The sequence below is a fragment of the Stigmatopora nigra genome, chromosome 3 (assembly GCF_051989575.1).
Source record: "Stigmatopora nigra isolate UIUO_SnigA chromosome 3, RoL_Snig_1.1, whole genome shotgun sequence".
Lineage (NCBI taxonomy): Eukaryota > Metazoa > Chordata > Actinopteri > Syngnathiformes > Syngnathidae > Stigmatopora > Stigmatopora nigra.
The window spans coordinates 1,955,966-1,973,886 of NC_135510.1; the positions used below are offsets into that span (position 1 = coordinate 1,955,966).

At 39.4% G+C, this 17,921-nt stretch overlaps 1 protein-coding gene across 1 annotated transcript in view; it reads right to left on the reverse strand.

Annotated features, from left to right (window-relative positions):
* Positions 1 to 17,921, reverse strand: part of LOC144194073 (DIS3-like exonuclease 1) — a 28,805-nt gene that overhangs the window by 5,931 nt on the left and 4,953 nt on the right. The window contains exons 3-13 of the mRNA XM_077712856.1: positions 16,947 to 17,075; positions 16,529 to 16,664; positions 15,224 to 15,391; positions 11,287 to 11,365; positions 10,974 to 11,153; positions 10,417 to 10,586; positions 7,408 to 7,569; positions 7,069 to 7,319; positions 4,803 to 4,895; positions 2,764 to 3,052; positions 2,377 to 2,612 (exon numbers count right to left, since the gene is read on the reverse strand). Of these exons, the coding sequence (XP_077568982.1) occupies positions 2,377 to 2,612; positions 2,764 to 3,052; positions 4,803 to 4,895; positions 7,069 to 7,319; positions 7,408 to 7,569; positions 10,417 to 10,586; positions 10,974 to 11,153; positions 11,287 to 11,365; positions 15,224 to 15,391; positions 16,529 to 16,664; positions 16,947 to 17,075 (1,893 nt within the window). The remainder of the gene's footprint in view (positions 1 to 2,376; positions 2,613 to 2,763; positions 3,053 to 4,802; positions 4,896 to 7,068; positions 7,320 to 7,407; positions 7,570 to 10,416; positions 10,587 to 10,973; positions 11,154 to 11,286; positions 11,366 to 15,223; positions 15,392 to 16,528; positions 16,665 to 16,946; positions 17,076 to 17,921) is intronic.

The following is a 17,921-nucleotide window of genomic DNA, read 5'->3' on the forward strand; positions in this document are numbered from 1 at the left end:
AGGCCATTTAAATAGGACTCAATGGATGCAAACACCCATAAATGCTGGGAAAGTCAAAGGAGCTCAGCATGGATCTGAAAAAGCGAATGATTGACTTGAACAATTCAGAAAAGTCACTTTGAGCCATTTCAAAGCAGCTGCAGGTCCCAAGAGCAACAGTGCAAACAATTGTTTGTAAGAATGAAGTGCATGGCACTGTTTTGTCACTGCCATCATCAGGGAGAAAATGCAAGCTATCACCTGCTGCTGAGAGAAAATTGGTGAGGGCAAAGATTCAACCGAGAATCAACAAAAAGTAGATCTGACAAGAATTAAAAGTTGCTGGAGTGTCAGTGTCCACAGTCAAGCGTGTTTTGCATCTCCTTGGACTGAGAGGCTGCAGTGCAAGAAGGAAGCCCTTGCTCCAAAAGTGGTAGCATAAGGCTCGACTGAAGTTTGCTGCTGATCACATGGACAAAGATGAGACCTTCTGGAGGAAAGTTCTGTGGTCAGAAAAAAACAAATCGAGCTGTTTGGCCACAATGCCCAGCAATATGTTTGGAGGAGGAAAGGTGAGGCCTTTAACCTCAAGTACACCATGCCTTCCGTCAAGCACGATGGTGGTAGTATAATGCTCTGGGGCTGTTTAGCTAACAATGGAACTGGTGCTTTACAGAGAGTAAATGGGATAATGAAGGAGGATTACCTACAAATTCTTCAAAATAATCTAAAGTCATCAACCCGAAGTTTTAGTCTTGTGCTCAATTGAGTGTTTCAACAGGACAATGACCCAAACACACATCAAAAGTGGTAATGGAATGGCTAAATCAGGCTAGATTTAAGGTTTTCGAATGGTCTTCCCAAAATCCTGACTTAAACCCCATTTAGAAACAAGTCCATGTCAGAAAGCCATCAAGCCATTTTTGCACGGTAAGAAGCTCGCTTAATAACAAACAAATTTAAATGAACTTGGATTACGATGCAGACACTCAAAAATAAGTATAATCTAACTTTACACTAAACTTAATTCAAATTTTGTTTTACATTTTTATACCTTTTGTTCTTCCAGCCGGGTTGGCTGTTTGCCCCACCTCCACCCTGATTTTCTCTATCGATGAGCTGTTTGCTTTTGTATTCCCTTCAAAATATTCCAAAAATGATACACACAAATGTCCTCACAATGGGATAACGCACGACCACTTGCCAACGAGAAGTAATATATACTCCTAGTAATAGTGATCGCTACGCCAATTGCGCAGATGCAACAAAAAGACGCACTACAAGGATAAACAGCCTCTCATGTCTTGGCCACCTGGCTTTCTCATATCTAGAGATAATTATTTGCTAGACATTTTACTCGTATCTCGAAATGCTCGTATGTCGACTCCAACGCCTCATCTCGGGCCGGCGCGGACGCCCGCTGGGCCGGCCACTCCCTCACCTTATCTCGGGCCAGCCCGGACGCCCGTCGGACCGACCACTCCCTCGCCTCATCTAGGGGCCGGCGCGGACGCCGCGGGACTGGCCACTCCCACGTCTTGTCCCGGGCTGGCGCGGACGTGCCCCGGGCAATGTTAAATGTTCCCACCCGCCTTGCCTGCCTGCTTTTCTCTTCTCATGGACATTCGGCAGGGGAGGTACTGTCAGGAGCAGCTCGCCTTGCCGTTGGGTTCGAGCAGCTGCGAGTGATTCATGATTACTTCTGGATGTGTGCATTTAAACACGACTGGTATTCATTGTCGGATCGTAGTGCATGATACTGCATACATCGTTGCAAAGGTACTATGAAGACCCGAATAATAGTAGGCACTGGAATAATAGTAGGGAGTGGAAAATTCCAAATGAATTAATGATAGTAGGCACCGGAATAATAGTTCTACTACTACTAATATTCATTATTTTTGGAATTTCCCACTGCTTACTATTATACTGGTGCCTACTATTATTAATTCATTTGGAATTTTCCACTCCCTACTATTTTTCCAGTGCTTATTCGGGTCTTCATAGCACCTGCGTAAATTCCTGCGTAGATCCTGTACCATGCAGCCACCTTACCAGGCTCCTCGATGTCACTTGTTCGCCATGCTCCGGTTTGGTTTTGTTTTGGATTCATAAGTCTTTGTTATTTTGTAAGGCTGAGTTATTAAAGTTGTTACCCTGAGCACGATTCGCCTCGTCCCCTCCTGCTTCCCCGCTACTGGGTCCAAATACCTCTGACCGCGCCACAACGTCTCGGCGCGATCATAACACTTTCAAATGATGAAAGATACACTTCTTCCAACAAATCAACCAATGGAAGTTAAAGGAAAAAATGTAAATCATCTAGTAATATGACACTCTATAGACGTGTAAAAGTGAAAAATGATAGCAAAGAAGACTTCCACATCCGTGACAAACCTGGTATTGATGGCAAAGCCCCTGGACTTGGCACTTTCAACCAATTGGATGAAGAACTCCTGTCGTGGTGGTGGGTGATGTCGAAGCAAAGCCTGATGAGGAAAGCTCTCGTGGATTTTACGTGCTACCCAGTGGTTGGCATAAATCATGCACTCAGCCACTGTCTCGTGGATCTCAAGGGGCTGGCGTGGGACCAGAGCTGTGATGTTCTTTTTACTATCTAGCTGTGCACGGACCTGGGAGCAAATAATGGCAAAGAAAAATTTGAAAAAAAACCTGAAAATTTGCGCGTATACCTTAATTGTTATGACCCAATCAAATAATGTACCAGGCCATTTTCTCCACTATGTTTTACACATTCATAATATACAGAAAAAATAAACACACCTCTACCCCTTCCAGTTCCAATGCACCGCCTTTATCTCGCTGGGCTCGTAGGTGTCGTGCCACGTGGGTCAGTGTCTCCAGAGCCTGGGTGAGCTCAGTCAACTTGGCATCTTTCTCATAGGAGCACAGCTGGGATAGCTCAGGTACCTCGGCTTGCTCGCCATTGAGGAGAGCCTGAGCCAACTCGTAGTGGAGCTGATAGGAGGAACGGATGATGGTGCGACCATACCACACCTTGTTGATGGCGAGGGTGTGTGAGTCCAGCTCCCACACAATGCTCATTGCATACCTAGTTTTGTCACACTTGTTGGTTTATGTCGTTTCTTGACAGTGCAAGAATATGAAGTGTTAAGACTTACTTACAAAAGTGTGTTTGAATAAGTTTAAATATTTTTTAAGTGTGGGTGAAAAAAAATCACTCTATCATGGATTTCCTCTTATAAACATGGGTGCCCAAACTGGTCCTGAAGGACCATAGTGTGTCTTGTCGTGTTCTCATTCCAACTGAGGAAAATTATTTATTTTCACCAATTGCGCGATAGCCGTTGGCAGTAGCTATGTCCACTCTTATTTGTTTTTCGTGTTTTACAGCCTTTCTATCTTTTTTAATCAAATTTTATTATTTATTAATACATTCCTTTTTACTTTACTTTGTACTTTATACTTATTACTTTAATGTTTCTTTGTTCTGTTAGCCTGGCTTCTTTCTGATACTTCTTTTTTGGAACCATTCAGCCATGCCTATGCTGTCATATACATGGGACTAGCTACAACACCTTAATGTCGCAGGAAATTCGGACCTGGACAAAAGTGCCATGAGAAGAAGCGGCGCTTCAGATCAATCATTCCATTTATTATTATGGGGAAAGTGAGATCTCTCCGCAGTTGACGCTTATCAGGCCGCAAAGGTAGTGTCAGGAGTGTTGTACTTTGTTACTGTTGATTCTTCAGCTCGAGTACTGAGGAACTGTGTGGATAAGCTTGGAAGAGTGACTCTATATTTTCAACCTCGGTCACATCTGCAGAAGTTCCCATTCATGTGGAAGACTTCCTGTGAGTGGTTCCAGTTTTATCCAACTCTACAACGTCTTTTTCTTGAGTCTGTATCCGTTTTTGCAACTGCAACCAAGAGGACGCTGCTCAAGTGGCAGCCGGTAGCGGTAGCTCCATCCGCTCTTGCTCGTTTTGTGTTTTTGCTGCTTTTCTGTCTTAATGGTTTGATTTAATGATTCGTAATGATGCCACGTACTTTGCTTCGTACTCTGTGCTTTTTGCTTTGTTGTTCTGTGGCCTTTGCGACTGTATTGTCTAACTTGTAACTATGTATGCCTATGCATTTCCTGTATCTGCATTCTCACGCTCTTGCTACCGTGACAATGAAATTCCCTGAAAACGGGATGAAAAAAGTTATCCAATCCAAAAATGTAATCAGTTGATTGCAGTCAGGTCCGGCTCATTTCAGAAGAAGCCTCATTGGTTAAACCAAGGGTTTTAGACTCGGGTTGGTTCGCGGGCCCCATTAACTTCAACTCGGTTTCATGTGGGCTGGACCATTTTAGATACATTTCGATTTTTGTAATAAATGGATTAAAAGAACTGGATTAAAAGCCCTGAATATTCAGTTTTTTCAAAGATCTAAAACAATGTTTTTTTTTTAGCTTTTTATATTTTACAAAATGATTTTTGAACTACAAACAGAAAAAAATGATTTAAAAAATTACAATTATTGATTTAAAAAGGGGAAATCAGGAAATTTGATATACATCTATACTATATTTTAATCTGATCCTAAAACAGAAAGTCAGCACTTGTGATTGACTTTCTCGGGTCGCACAAAATAATGGGGTGGGCTAGATTTGGCCCCCGGCCCGCCACTTTGACACGTGTGGGTTAAACAGTCCGTGCTGGACTAGCTGGAAAAAAATAGCACGCACTGCAGCCCTTTGTGGAATAGTTTGGACACCCCTAGCATAGAATATATCTATAAAACTATCAACAAGAATGGGGGTTAATGTGAAAAACATAAAACTTTTACTGACCTGTCAACGCCTCCCAACAAAGAGCAAAGATCTGCACTGAGAACTGCTGGCAACATGTCATACCTGCGGTCTGCAAGGTAGCAAGTAGTCGCCCTGAAACACAGGTCAAGTGTTGCAAATTATACTTTACATATGAATGTTTCCAGGTTTTGCTATGCTCTTATTTACGTTAGGGTGTCATTCATTCTCCCTGTTTCACTGTGTGCAATGAGAATTCTCCTTTGTATCATATTTTGACATTTCAGCCTGTAAACTCAACCCACTGCATTGTGTTTGTTCACTGTCTTGTCTCTGGGGCGTTCGTGCTCCAACAACATTGCAACATTGTTTGTCATTGGTTAGCCTTAATTAGGACACTTATCATATCTCCACATTTATTGATGTACTGGTAAATAAATGTGTATATGACATTTGTTTACTGCCACAATTCCTTAAGCATAATGTGAAATAAGTAAGTGTAGAATTGTACAATATTTTGAAATTCAAGTTACCGTATTTTCACAACTATAAGACACACTAAAATGTCTTAAAATTTTCTGTAAACAGACAGCGCACCTTATAATGAGTATGTAAGCTCCAAAGCCTCACTGAGAGCACTTTTTGCCGGCACTCTTCTTATATAGAGAGAAGGCGGACATGGGTGGGGTCAGACGCTAAAGGCACGCCCCTACCAGGTACCCGTATATAGTGTGGGCATGTGATTATTGCAAAACAATTTCGGTTTGGTTTCTAAGGCCCTCCAAAAATGAATAATACAAATAGACACGCTTACGAAGCTCAGTTCAAACTTCAATCCACCAATTATGCAGGGGAACATGGGAATAGAGCAGCCGCAAGGGAATTTTAGATCAACAAATCCATGGAGCAAATGGAGAATGAGCGTCGCCAAGTCAAGAAGAAGAAGCTAAGTTGATTTGCAACTCCATGCGTGCTCATTGCCCATCTCACTGCAGCGGTGAAAAACCAAGTCACGAAAACTCTGAGCTTGCCATCATTCCCGGAGGTTTACCTAAAGAACTCCAACCGCTGGACATCGGCATCAACCGGGCGTTCAAAGTTGCGAACCTCGAGATACAAGCTTAATGCATTCCGGGACTGAGCTCGTATGTCAATGTTCTCGTAACTCAAACGAACGTTTCCCATAGAAATGAACTAAAAACAAATTAATTCATTCCAACCCTCTGAAAAAAACACCAAAAACAGGATATAGGATTGGAAAACCATTTTTATTTGTTCTTATTTGCCCTCTATAGACAAATTAACAAATAGGTAGTGTTCTAATACCACTAAAATGTGTTTAATATTAAAATTAGACAGATTTCACAGAAGGGAGATAGTGACAGAGAGAGGGGGGACTTTTTGCATGGCAATGCGCTCGTAACATAACATAAACAAATTTAAATGAACTTGGATTACAATGCAGACGCACTAAAAAAATAATGTAATCTAACCTTACAATAAGCTTAATTCTAATTTTGTTTTAAATTTTGATACCTTTCTTCTTTGGCCGGGTTGGCTCTATTTGTCCCGCCACCACCCTGACTTTCACATGCAACCTGGATGTTTGCTTTTGTATTCCCTTAAAAATATCCCCAAAATGATGCACACAAATATCTTTACAATAGAATAACGCACGACCATTTGCCAACGAGGAGTAGTACATACGCAATTTGCACTGACTAACGGGGGGAAAAAAAAACACTGAAAAAATGCAACGCTGCGCCCAGTGCTTGCAGAGACATTACACGAGGGAGTTGCGGGGAGAGAGACAGAGCCCATGATGTTCTCATGAACAGCGACTTGCGTCTGCTGTCTGCTTGTATAATAAAATTTGTCTCGTATCTCAAGATAAATATTTGCTCAAAATTTTACTCGTATCACAAATTGCTCGTACGTCGGGGCACTGGTATGTCGAGGTACCACTGTACTTAACAAAAAAATATTTGGGGGGATTTTCGGTGCTTACCTACCTGTCATTTGAAATGAAAGTTATATAAAGTAAGTGAAGTACTAGATTAGTAATTTCACAAACCGAACAAAGATAGAACACATTTTGTCATCAAAAAGCAATCAACTGGGTGATCTAATTGTCTTGACTCTGATTACCTAATTCACAGAAATATCAACAATCTTGGATTTAGAGCACAAGATATTTCATATTACAAGTGCACAAATACACCTACACACAGGCGCAATCACGTGCACACACGTGCGCACGCACGCACGCACACACGCTCACACACACATGTAGAATTCCATTTCTCACCTTGCGCGTGCCTCTAAATCAGTGAGGGAGCCTTCAGGAACGAAGTGTGTAACATCAGCGATGTGAACTCCAAGCTCGATCAACTTTCCTCCTGCAAGGCTGTGCACAGACAGCGCATCATCTACATCCTCACAGCCCGCAGGGTCGATGCTGAACACCAGGCGATTTTCTCGCAGGTCCCGTCGCTCAGCCACCTGAGCATGGTCTACTTTCCAAGGCTTCTCAGGAGAATTCACAGGCAGCTCTCTCACCTAGGGAGAAACAGAGACCCTCAAAGATTGGGGAAAAATTGTGACAGTAATATTCTTCATTAGAAGTGGTAGGAGTTTATCATCAGACCTGTGCATCAGAGAAGGGCGGAACATGGATACAATTTTCAATGAGGATGGTCTGTACTTCAGTCTCAAGTTCACCAGCTCGTCCCAGAACTTTCACACTGTGTCCATTGGGATAAAGTGATGTGCTTTCCCATGAGTCAATGCGTACTACCACTCTGTGGTCCTGACCAAAAGCAGAGAATTATGTTATGTTTATAGATCAAGTATATGTCTCTACACCACAAAACAAAATTGTTGATCAAAATCGCTTGGGCTGCCAGATAACAGTTCGTAACCTCAAATGGAGTCAAGTCCTTTGATTTGGCCAGTCCAAAAGCATATCTCTGCATTAGAGAGTCGTTCAAAGGTATTGTTGTTTCGGGTCATTACTTGAAATTAAACATAAAGTAAGCAGATAGCAGAATAAATTCTTCCATTAACGAAAGAAAGCTGACAAATTTCTAAAGTGCAGCAGGAATAACACAATGTTAACTGGTGGTATGATAGTCTTTTTCTATCAAATAATGTGGGTTTTTTTGCTCTTAAATATGTGCTGTACACCACGCAAATCATATTTTGTCTATGCAGATCACTAGATATTTCTACAGATAACAGAGTATACATTGGTAGGTTTATTTTTTTTCTATTTTTTTTAACTCAAAACTAATAACTTGAACTCTCTTTATTGTTAATGCTTCCCAGAAACTATTTCATGATTGAGTCATAAATAGTGACCTTTACTGGTCTAAATTTGCTTGGATGCTGTTGTCGGTTCTTAACTGTTGTTGCACTCATTGAGTAATTTTGTTTGACCGTCCACTTGTGGGAAGCCGTGCCAATGCATCAAGTTTTAACCATTTGTGGATAATGGCTATGAGGGTGGCTTTCTGGATGCATAACTCCCTGCAAATGGTTTTGGGACATTTTCCGGAATGGTTTCAATCAATTTTCTTTTCGTTTGTTCTTGAATTTCTTTGGGTTGTGGCAAAAACATTTTCACATTAAATATTGTTTGGATAGTACTATATTTAATACATTTTATGATCAACAAATTTGCTGATAAACAGGGAAAGGTGGTCTTATACCCCCAGTCTGGAGTAGAATTGTCCGCTTCACAGACTGGGGGTATAAGACCTTTGGAAAATGTAAGGATTTGGCCCAATCTGTTGTGTTTTCTGTAGCCATATATGCTACTACCTTGACATTGTATGGGTGTTGTCTTATCTCCTGTTTGCGCTCCTTGCTAAGCCGACTTATAACTACTGCAATTCCCCCTACAAATTCTAAATTACACTAATTATATCTCTGCTTATGAAACGTACCGGGGAAAACAGTGAGGTCCAGGAGTACGGTAATTCCGAGGACGGATTGGACGAAAATGATCATGTTCTTTCTTTTTCAGACCAGCCATGTGAGTAAGGAGTAGGTGAATAAAATTGCAGTCACCGACATTTGCATTTGTGATTACTAAGAAATGATTAATAACATACATATTATAAAAACGGGGGAATGTTGGGTTATTCTGTATTACTATTATACATATATGTGTAGTAATTCATTTCTTTGTTAAATCATTAAATCATTCTTTCTATTGTTCGGCTCGAGGTCATAAACAGCCGCCTGCTGCACTCTCACGTGGACTTCTTATCCAAGGATTGTTTATGCTACATCTCACCCAGTATCGGGCTCTGAGGGCTGTTGATCAGGAGGCAGCAAGGACTCGGGATATCTGCCACTTCCATAACACTCGTATTGTGTGACGCACTTCGGGCTTCTTTTTGTAATTGTTATATGATTGTTAGGTCAAATGAAGGCGTGATTGTTTTAATCCAAATGCCTTAAAGCCGTACGCGAAATACTGTTTGTGAGGATACTTTTGAAGAAGGGGCTCGATGTATCTTCCCTTAAGGTTCTTATCCATGATCCAATCTATTTAATTAAATGTCAATAGTTGAATAAGATGTCTGCCTGCAGTTATTGATAATTACAAAGAAGGGTAATTATTACTGAACCTATCATTAATATTCTGAAATTTGTGTTTGTGTACGGAGGTTGGATTTTATAGTGGTGCAGAATTCATATTGATGATTGTTTTCAATATTCTACTCAGTGTTCCATTCAAACAAGATGTAAAGACAAAATATTTGACAAGGATCGATAGTATATTTTAGGACACTTTACCTACTGAAGGGGGCAGTTAAGTCATTTGAACTAATGGTTTCTCAAAACATAAAAATACGTTTGGAAATACTATAAGTATAGAAAATGTGCACAGGCTGAAAACACTTGAGTACTGAATCTCGAAGTTATAGAGAGAACTTGTCTTTTTGGCTTCTCAGCAGGCAAGTTTTTTTGCTTTAAGCTAAAAAAAATGGGGTCAGGCAGCATGGACTACACTTCTTGCTTTCTCGCTGGTATGACAATAGCACGTGAACACAATGCATTGGGCCACTCAAAAGAAGAGTCCACCAGGCGGTTGATGACAACAGGGTCAGAGCCATTGAATTTGGCAATCATCTAATTAGTTTTACGTTCATGTACAACAGCATATTTGTACAAGAAAAGACATGACGGTCGCTATGTCATTTGTGCGCCAAAAACCTCTCGCAGGAAGAAGCTCCTCCTGCTACTCATGTAGGGCTTCCTGACTGATCCAATGCTTGTCAATTCTGACAAAGAGGAAGTGGACTAAAGCTCCCAATAACCTATTTTTAAAAATTATTATAAATTCAATAAAGCAGAGGAACAATTTTCACTGTGAGAACATAACTTTAACTGTTTACATTATTTTTTGAGGGATTATATTTAGATATTAATATATGACAGTCCTTTTATATGCCTATATCTGGAATATTTAATAGATACACTTCTTGATTATTGCACCAGTATTTTTCTATAGACGCGAAAACATGTAGGTAATAATAATAGAATTCATCCTACTTTGCGTTTTTTCGATTATCGGAGCTATTGTCTGGTCTCCATTAATAATTTATTTGAGGGATTATTGTTCTATCACTGTACCATATCTTACTTGCAAAGCATCGGCTTGCTGTGTGCTGATACGGATCTTCGGGATGCGATTGTCCCAAGGCACAGTCAGGATGCGCTGAGAATTCCTGCTCTGGGACTGTGTGATCTCTCTTGGGGGGAATGTTACCACATAGTCCCTCCAATTTCTCTGCAGAATCCCTACAATTTTTCCTATGAATTACATCATTCAGACACCTTTTAGAAGAACAAAATTGCAATCACAACGCTGTCTAAAACTGTGCTATTGTGTGTGCGTGTGTGCACGTGTTTGTGTGTATGGGTGGGTGGGTGTGTGCATGTGTACGTGTGTCCTCGTTTACCTTCAACATTCGCGATGAACTAAAGATAGAAATTAACCTTTGGGTACCATCTTACATATATATGTTCATCAACATGATTATGAATGTGTTAATTAATATGTGCTGTCCCTTATTAAATAAATCAGACTCATCTGAGTTCAACTTAGAGAGCAAAAATCTGAAATGTCGTTGACAAAATGTTGAATCTTTAAAATATCTGAGGTTATCTAAAATGCACTTTCAAATATGAGCATCCCACCTGTAGGTATAGGTTTACTTTGAATGTCCTCGCCATTTTTCTCGTCCAATTGTCCTTCAGTCAGGGCACTAGCCTTCCCTCTCCATTCGCTCCTTGGAAATAACTCCACCACAACGTTGTCACCGTGCACAGTTCTGTTACGATTTTTACTTCCAAGCACTAACACCTCACTACTCAGCTCTATAGTATGTAGATGGAAAAAGGGAAAAACACAGACAGGAAATGGCAAAAAATGGCAACAAACACAGTATACATTGTTTCTCCAACGAGTTGAAATAATCACAAAAAATATTTTCATTGCTCAATACTGCACCTGTATTTTTGTTTGAGAGGCCTTCCCTTCTCACAGAGGCTTCAGTCAGTGCTCTGTGCTTGTTGACATTCAGCATTCCCTTAAGAAGAAAAAAAAGGAAGTGTGATAAATGTTATCCATGGATGATTAACAAGACGTTAACAAAATGAGTATGGAACTCATGTAAAGCGTGGTTGGAGCCTTAAATAAAGGCATGCTTAACTTTGATGGGAGCATCAACATTTTTACTCTTTATGCGAAGTGTCCAAGCCGCAAGGAAATCAGAGGAATTATCATGGGCATGATGTGATGGTGGCTGAATGATATTCATTATTTCCATGTAAACTTGTGTGCATTTCGCAAAAAAATGTCTTTCAATTATACTACTTCCATAAATATTAAGCTTTGACATTAATGTATCTTTTGGGTTCATTAAGGACATGGCTGTTGTTCAATAATAAAATGTATTCATTCATTTTATGAACTATTTTATCCTCACAAGGATCACGGAGTGCTGAACCTTATCCCAGCTGACTTCAGGCCAGCGGCGGGGAACAACCTTATTGGTGGCCAGCCATTCACAGGGCACAAGGAGAGAGACAACCATTCACGCTCACACTCGTACATAAGGGGGAATTTAGAGTGTCCAACCAGCCTACCATACATGTCTTTGGAATGTGGGAGGAAACCGGAGTACCCGGGAAAAGCTCACACAAGTCCGGGGCAAAGATGCAAATTCCACACAGGTGGACAAACCTGGATTTAAACCCAGAACCCTAGAACTGAGGCTGACGTGCTAACCACTCACCTGCCGGGTCACCTTAATAATCCTCAAAAATACAACTTGCCTAATAATTCTGCAATAATATATGCTTCCACAGCCAATGACAAATGATGGATTATTGGAAATGTTGCTTGGTTTGCAATACGTTGACTAACATGACATGGAGCGATGACGAGATGGAATGTTTTCTAGATATTTGGGCAGATGCCAAAGTAAAATCAATGTTGCATCAATGCCTTCTGATTGGCCAAATATACCGCATACGTTTGTCGCTGAATGAACCATATCAGTATGAGCATGAGTGCTGCAAGTTGGACCTATGTGATGGTTAACTTCCATATTTTAACCCACCCATATCCGTTTTGCTCAGTTAGTTATTTAACAATGTTTACACGAGGAGGTTTGTTGTCAAATCCTGGGTCACTAGCAAAACATTTAATATGATATGGAACCACACCAAAAGAGTTTTGACCAGATGTATTTTGGTCTCGTCCAAAGGAACTATTGACTTTACTGATTTGAATATACTTCAAAATGTCACTGCTAAAAATAATGAACGATATGATACCTTATTTTTTTTACTGACAAGTTTAAAATTTCTTGTGAAAACTAGTCATCAGAAAGCAATGAATCAAAACACTGACATTTTGTCAGCAAACTGACTGCTGAAGTAAATTGATGGTTTTTAATTTAAACATGAATAGTTAGCTACTCTGTCCTTACAAGAAACCTTGCAGCAGATTTTATAATGTTCTTGCTGAGGAATTTTCAAATGAGTACAAAGGCACTTATTTTCTAATTAATGATTTGTGGTTGAATTCAGTAGTAGTTCAGCCGTTCATCGAGGACAGTAAGATATCGTATTTTTTTTTGCAGAAAAGCCGAATTTGACGCAAAAAAAGTATGACTGAATCCAGGGTACAGCTTATTTAAGAATAATAAACGTTGAGGTAAGGTAAGGTGATTATGAAGTTTTGTAAAAATGGTGCTCCATGTTTTGTTGTTTAATGTGTGAATATGAGACAAGGTAGCTTCATATATTACATGTGAGACCACACGTCCATCCCCTAATTTATTAAATAACACATTTTGGGCTATCATTTTGTCAAAAGCTATGTATATTTTAAGCTTAGTGATTAATATTATTTTGACTTCATAAATTACTATCCTTGGTTACAAAAAAAACGAGAGAATACATTTTAATTAAAACTAAGGACTAGAAGGCATAACAAAATAACAAATTTGCATAATTTGACTGTGAATGTGTTGAATAATGATTGTTAACATTTTAATTGCTTTTATACAACAAGCTAGACACGTGGAATGTCTGCATACTGATCAAGTGTGAAATTATACAACCAAGTAAATTTTACGTTCACTGCCGATAGTCAAACGTGTTTGACAAAGACAAAAATTATAATGAATGCCACACCACAAAGACTTTCTCCACCCATGACTGGCCACTAAACAGTGTGAAGACAAAAGCTTTCGCTTCCATATCATTCCCAAAAGCAAAAGGGTATGTCTTAAAAGCGCAAAAATTAGACTTACAAGACAATGTGGCCGATACAGTCCGTAATTTCAAAATACAGAAAAGATAAACAGATAAAACGCTAAACAAAATGTATATTGACATCTATAAATTAAGTTGAAGAAAAAAATAAACTGTACCTTGCAAAAAACATGAAAAAACTCACTCACTTTAGCCTGACACTACTCACTAAGTGCTTTTACCATATCACCGTAGTACTATAATGACAGAAGAAAAACGTGACCGAACGTTTTGTCGCTGGTCTTTTGGTCGCCGTTCTTTCGGTCCCCGTTGGTCGCCGTTAGGGTTAGAGTTAGGGTTTAATATCGAAGTACATTTGACAACCATAACCCTAACGCCAAAGACCGGCGACCAAAAGACCAGCGACCAAACGTCCGAGCACCAAGAAAAAAAGTATTTATAACAGTAGATATAGTAATTTAAACCAGCATAGAAAACATTGTGATTAATCTTTGAATAATTGAAATATTTTTGAATATATATTGCCTAAAATAATGGGAAATTCAAGTGTGTTCCATGGCATTTTCAGGCAGGGTTCTCTGTACCCGCTAGTCTTCTTTCAGTAAATAGTCCGTTGTAATTTGAAGACGTTTTTGCAGCTCCTGACAGAATGATCCCAGCTGTGTTCGATCAAATTAGGGGATGTGCTGGGAATGTTTTGCGAATGTTTGCTCCAACAGGCAGGGCATATGTTCCTCCAAACCTTGGAGTCCAGAAGAATAAAAATAAAAGATATTTCCCCATCAATTTCTTTGCAAATCTCGAGATGTACTGCCACCCGCTGGACATATTTCTAAATACAAGTATGTAGTGCAATGTGCTGGCCTTAATTTTTATTCAATATTCTTATATAATGTACACATACACACGCTTTTGCTACGTGAGAAAAAAAACACTGGAAGACTCACTAAAAGAGAGACTAGGGGGCTTAGAGAACAATACCTGAAAATGCCCAACTTGGAAGACCAACTGGAGCGGTGAAAAACCAAGACACGAAAATGAACTCGTTGCTTGCCGTCATTCCCGGAGGCTTAACTAAAGAACTCCAACCGCGTTCAAAGCAAAGTTGCGAGCGGCATAAGAACAATGGATGATAGGTGGCAAACATAGCTTTACGAAGAGTGAGAGGCAGCGCTGGGCTAGTTACGTCATTATTTGCAAATGGATTGTGGCCGCTTGGACCAACATGTCTGCTTGCACTGTTGTTTGAGCTTTTGCCAAAGCCTGCATAATTTCTATGGAGCCACATGGCAATGTGAGGGACTCTAATAACAAAGAGAGGGAACCCAGCGTTTTAAAAAAACGTGTTTTTAGTGTGTGTCCGTATGTTTAAGCTGGTGTATGTTTTGCCATGCCTGGCTGCGTCCATTAGTGCAGTGGGCATTGTGTGTGTCAAATACAGAAATAGCACCTGTTACTGAGACTGCGCCTTTAAATGCAGTGCGCAATATAGTCGTATATATGCTGCCTCGGCCTATTTAATGCCTCTATTTAGCTCTGCTCTGGCAGCGCTGTATCGTACCTTGTGCCCTGACCTGACGGCTGTGTTACGGCATAAAAATAAAATCTTTGTATCATTAAAGACTTCATACATCTGTGAGCCGTAAACAGAAATCCTGTACCTGTATATAGCGTCCAGACTTGATGCCAGCCTCCAGGACTTCAGCCGGCAGGTAGTCTGTGAACTCTTTTTCCGTGCATTCACTCTCTTTCTCCTGCAGAGCCTGGCTAATGGAGCTGTACAATTCATGAGCTGCGCATAGCTCTGACCAGAAGTTTTGTAAATATACCTAGAAAATTACGGCAAAGATTAAACATGGCCCAATAAAACATTAATGCATGTATATCTATGCTAAAATGTGTTACTTTAATACAATTCAGTGGAACACAATGAACCTTTTTTGATGCTATCATTTACCATAAGTGAAGAATTTTTAAATGGCCTTTTTTTCTGAAAGTGTTAAAACTTTAAATATGCTCACAGAATTATGATTTCCCCCTGGGTATTTAATTTCAAAATGATCAATTTCAGCAACTTCAGTGTGACATAAATTTATAAATATTTTCCTTTTCAATGAGCATTCTGTGACTGGTGCGACTTATAGTGTGAAAAATATGGTACGGGTTGTGTATTTTTTTTTTTTTTAAAGTGTCAGTGAAGGTCCTCTCAATCTCAGGTTTAAATTTCACGCCAGTTTTAAGATGAGTGCTATTTATGACTCGTAAAAACAAATGTTAGCTAGTTTTTTTACATTCAGGGACACAACATTTTACTGAAATCCCAACATTTTGCTATTTGGGAGATGAGTATGTGTTGTATGATTTCTTATGCTGTCATCTGTTTGAGTGCTAAGTGTGTACGTCACTCAATCAAGAAATGTCACAAGCATAGTGACTTGGCACCCATGTAATATTTTTGTACTTGACATAATTAATTCATGCATTTACACGTGCTTAAAAAAAACACAAACAAAGCATATAATTTCAACAAACTGACTCACAAAAAGTCTACATATAGCAAAATAAGTCCATTGACCAAATATTGGCAATGTTATGCTAATAAAAAGGCAACTGTATACAGTATATAGACAGTAAACCTAACTTCACCAGAGTACCAATTAAATAAACAAAGTCTGCTAATATGTATGTGCACGTTAATATAGACGATTCTTTCTCTCATTTATTCTTGTTCAGTACTCCTTATCCCCACAATGGTTTCTGGGGTGCTGGAGCCTATCCTAGTTAATTATGGGCAGGAGGCGGGGTACACTTTGAACTAGTTACCAGCCATTCGCAGAGCATAATGTAGATGAATGTCAAATTAAAGCATACTCTGTAGATGTCAGACATCACTTAAAGCTAGAGTATTTTTTTTTGCATAAATCATTGTTGATATTATTGTTGTATCATGGGAGGACTGACCATACCTGCATAGAAATGACGTATACTCCAGACTGGAGGTTACTGTACTGAGCAATAATGTTTTGGTCCTCTGTGATCATCACTACATTTATTAGACCAGCTAGGTGGTTGTAGTACCAAGCTGCTGCAGAGTACACACACCTGCACACACACAAAATATTCATGTGTCGTTTGTGAAATTATGTGCACACATTTCCATTGTATTTAACTTTTCTCAAATGTTGCATTGCATTCATTTATGAATTCTATAGCACTGTTCTTCCTATGGTTTATGATTTTACATTTTTTTTTACAGAGAGAGAGAAAAAAACAGTCTGTATCACTTGATTCCAATCTTCTGAAAATGATGTAATTGGACCCGATTGTCAATATCACGCTTCAATCAGACACATCCCTTGTGAAAATGTTTCAGCAGCAACTCACCTTGTCTGCCACTCCTCTTGACTCTCCCCAATCTCCCGCTGGCAGAAGGAAAATTCTTGAAATTCATTCGCAAATAGAACACAGTCATGTCGGGGGTCCTTCAAGAGGTTTCGCAAGCGGTTATATTGTCTGCTTGAAGACATTCACAACAGAGAAGAAAAGACAATGAAGGAAAAAGTCACAAACCAAAAGAAAAGAACATGACGTCCGAAATTAGAAGGTTAGAGTGCATGATTCAGTAGGTAGGGCACACTGAAAAACGGGATTAATGCAAATGTCTCCAAGGACTAAGATCAACGTTAACAATCATTTTAAAACCTGGATAAAGAGCAGATAGGGTTAAGTTTTCTGCATGGGAAATTTGGGCAGAAGTGTTATAACAATTCACCAGTTTATGATGTAAATAATTCTGTACTTTCTTCATCATTAAGAAATGAAAGCAAAACAATGTAAATGAATGCCACAGTGATATAAATCCTTCAGTATTTTCATAAATGTCCTATGTCCACAGGGTAATACCAACTAGACAAGGGACTAAGAAAAAGGCAAAAATTAACCACCAAATCAGTTGCAGTCACTCAATTGATCATTGAGCAATTGATCGTGGACTGAAATTTCACTAGAAGTGGCAATCTACCTGACAATCCCGATTCCCAATTTTTACCTCCATATTCATGTTTTAATCAGGAGTACAAATGTCGTACTTTGAAGGGAAAATATTGAGAAAAATTATCACACGTGGTATTTCTGAGATACTGTATGAATCAACAGCAAATTATTCGGGTCAATATTATAAGAAAGTTAATTTGTGCGTCTTTATAAATGCAGATTATCAAATTATTCAGTTTGAAAACAGAAATACAGTGGTACCTAGACATACGAGTGCCCCAACATACCGGCAATTTGAGATACGAGTAATATTTCGGGCAAATATTTATCTTGAGATACGAGACAAATTTTGATATACGAGCATAC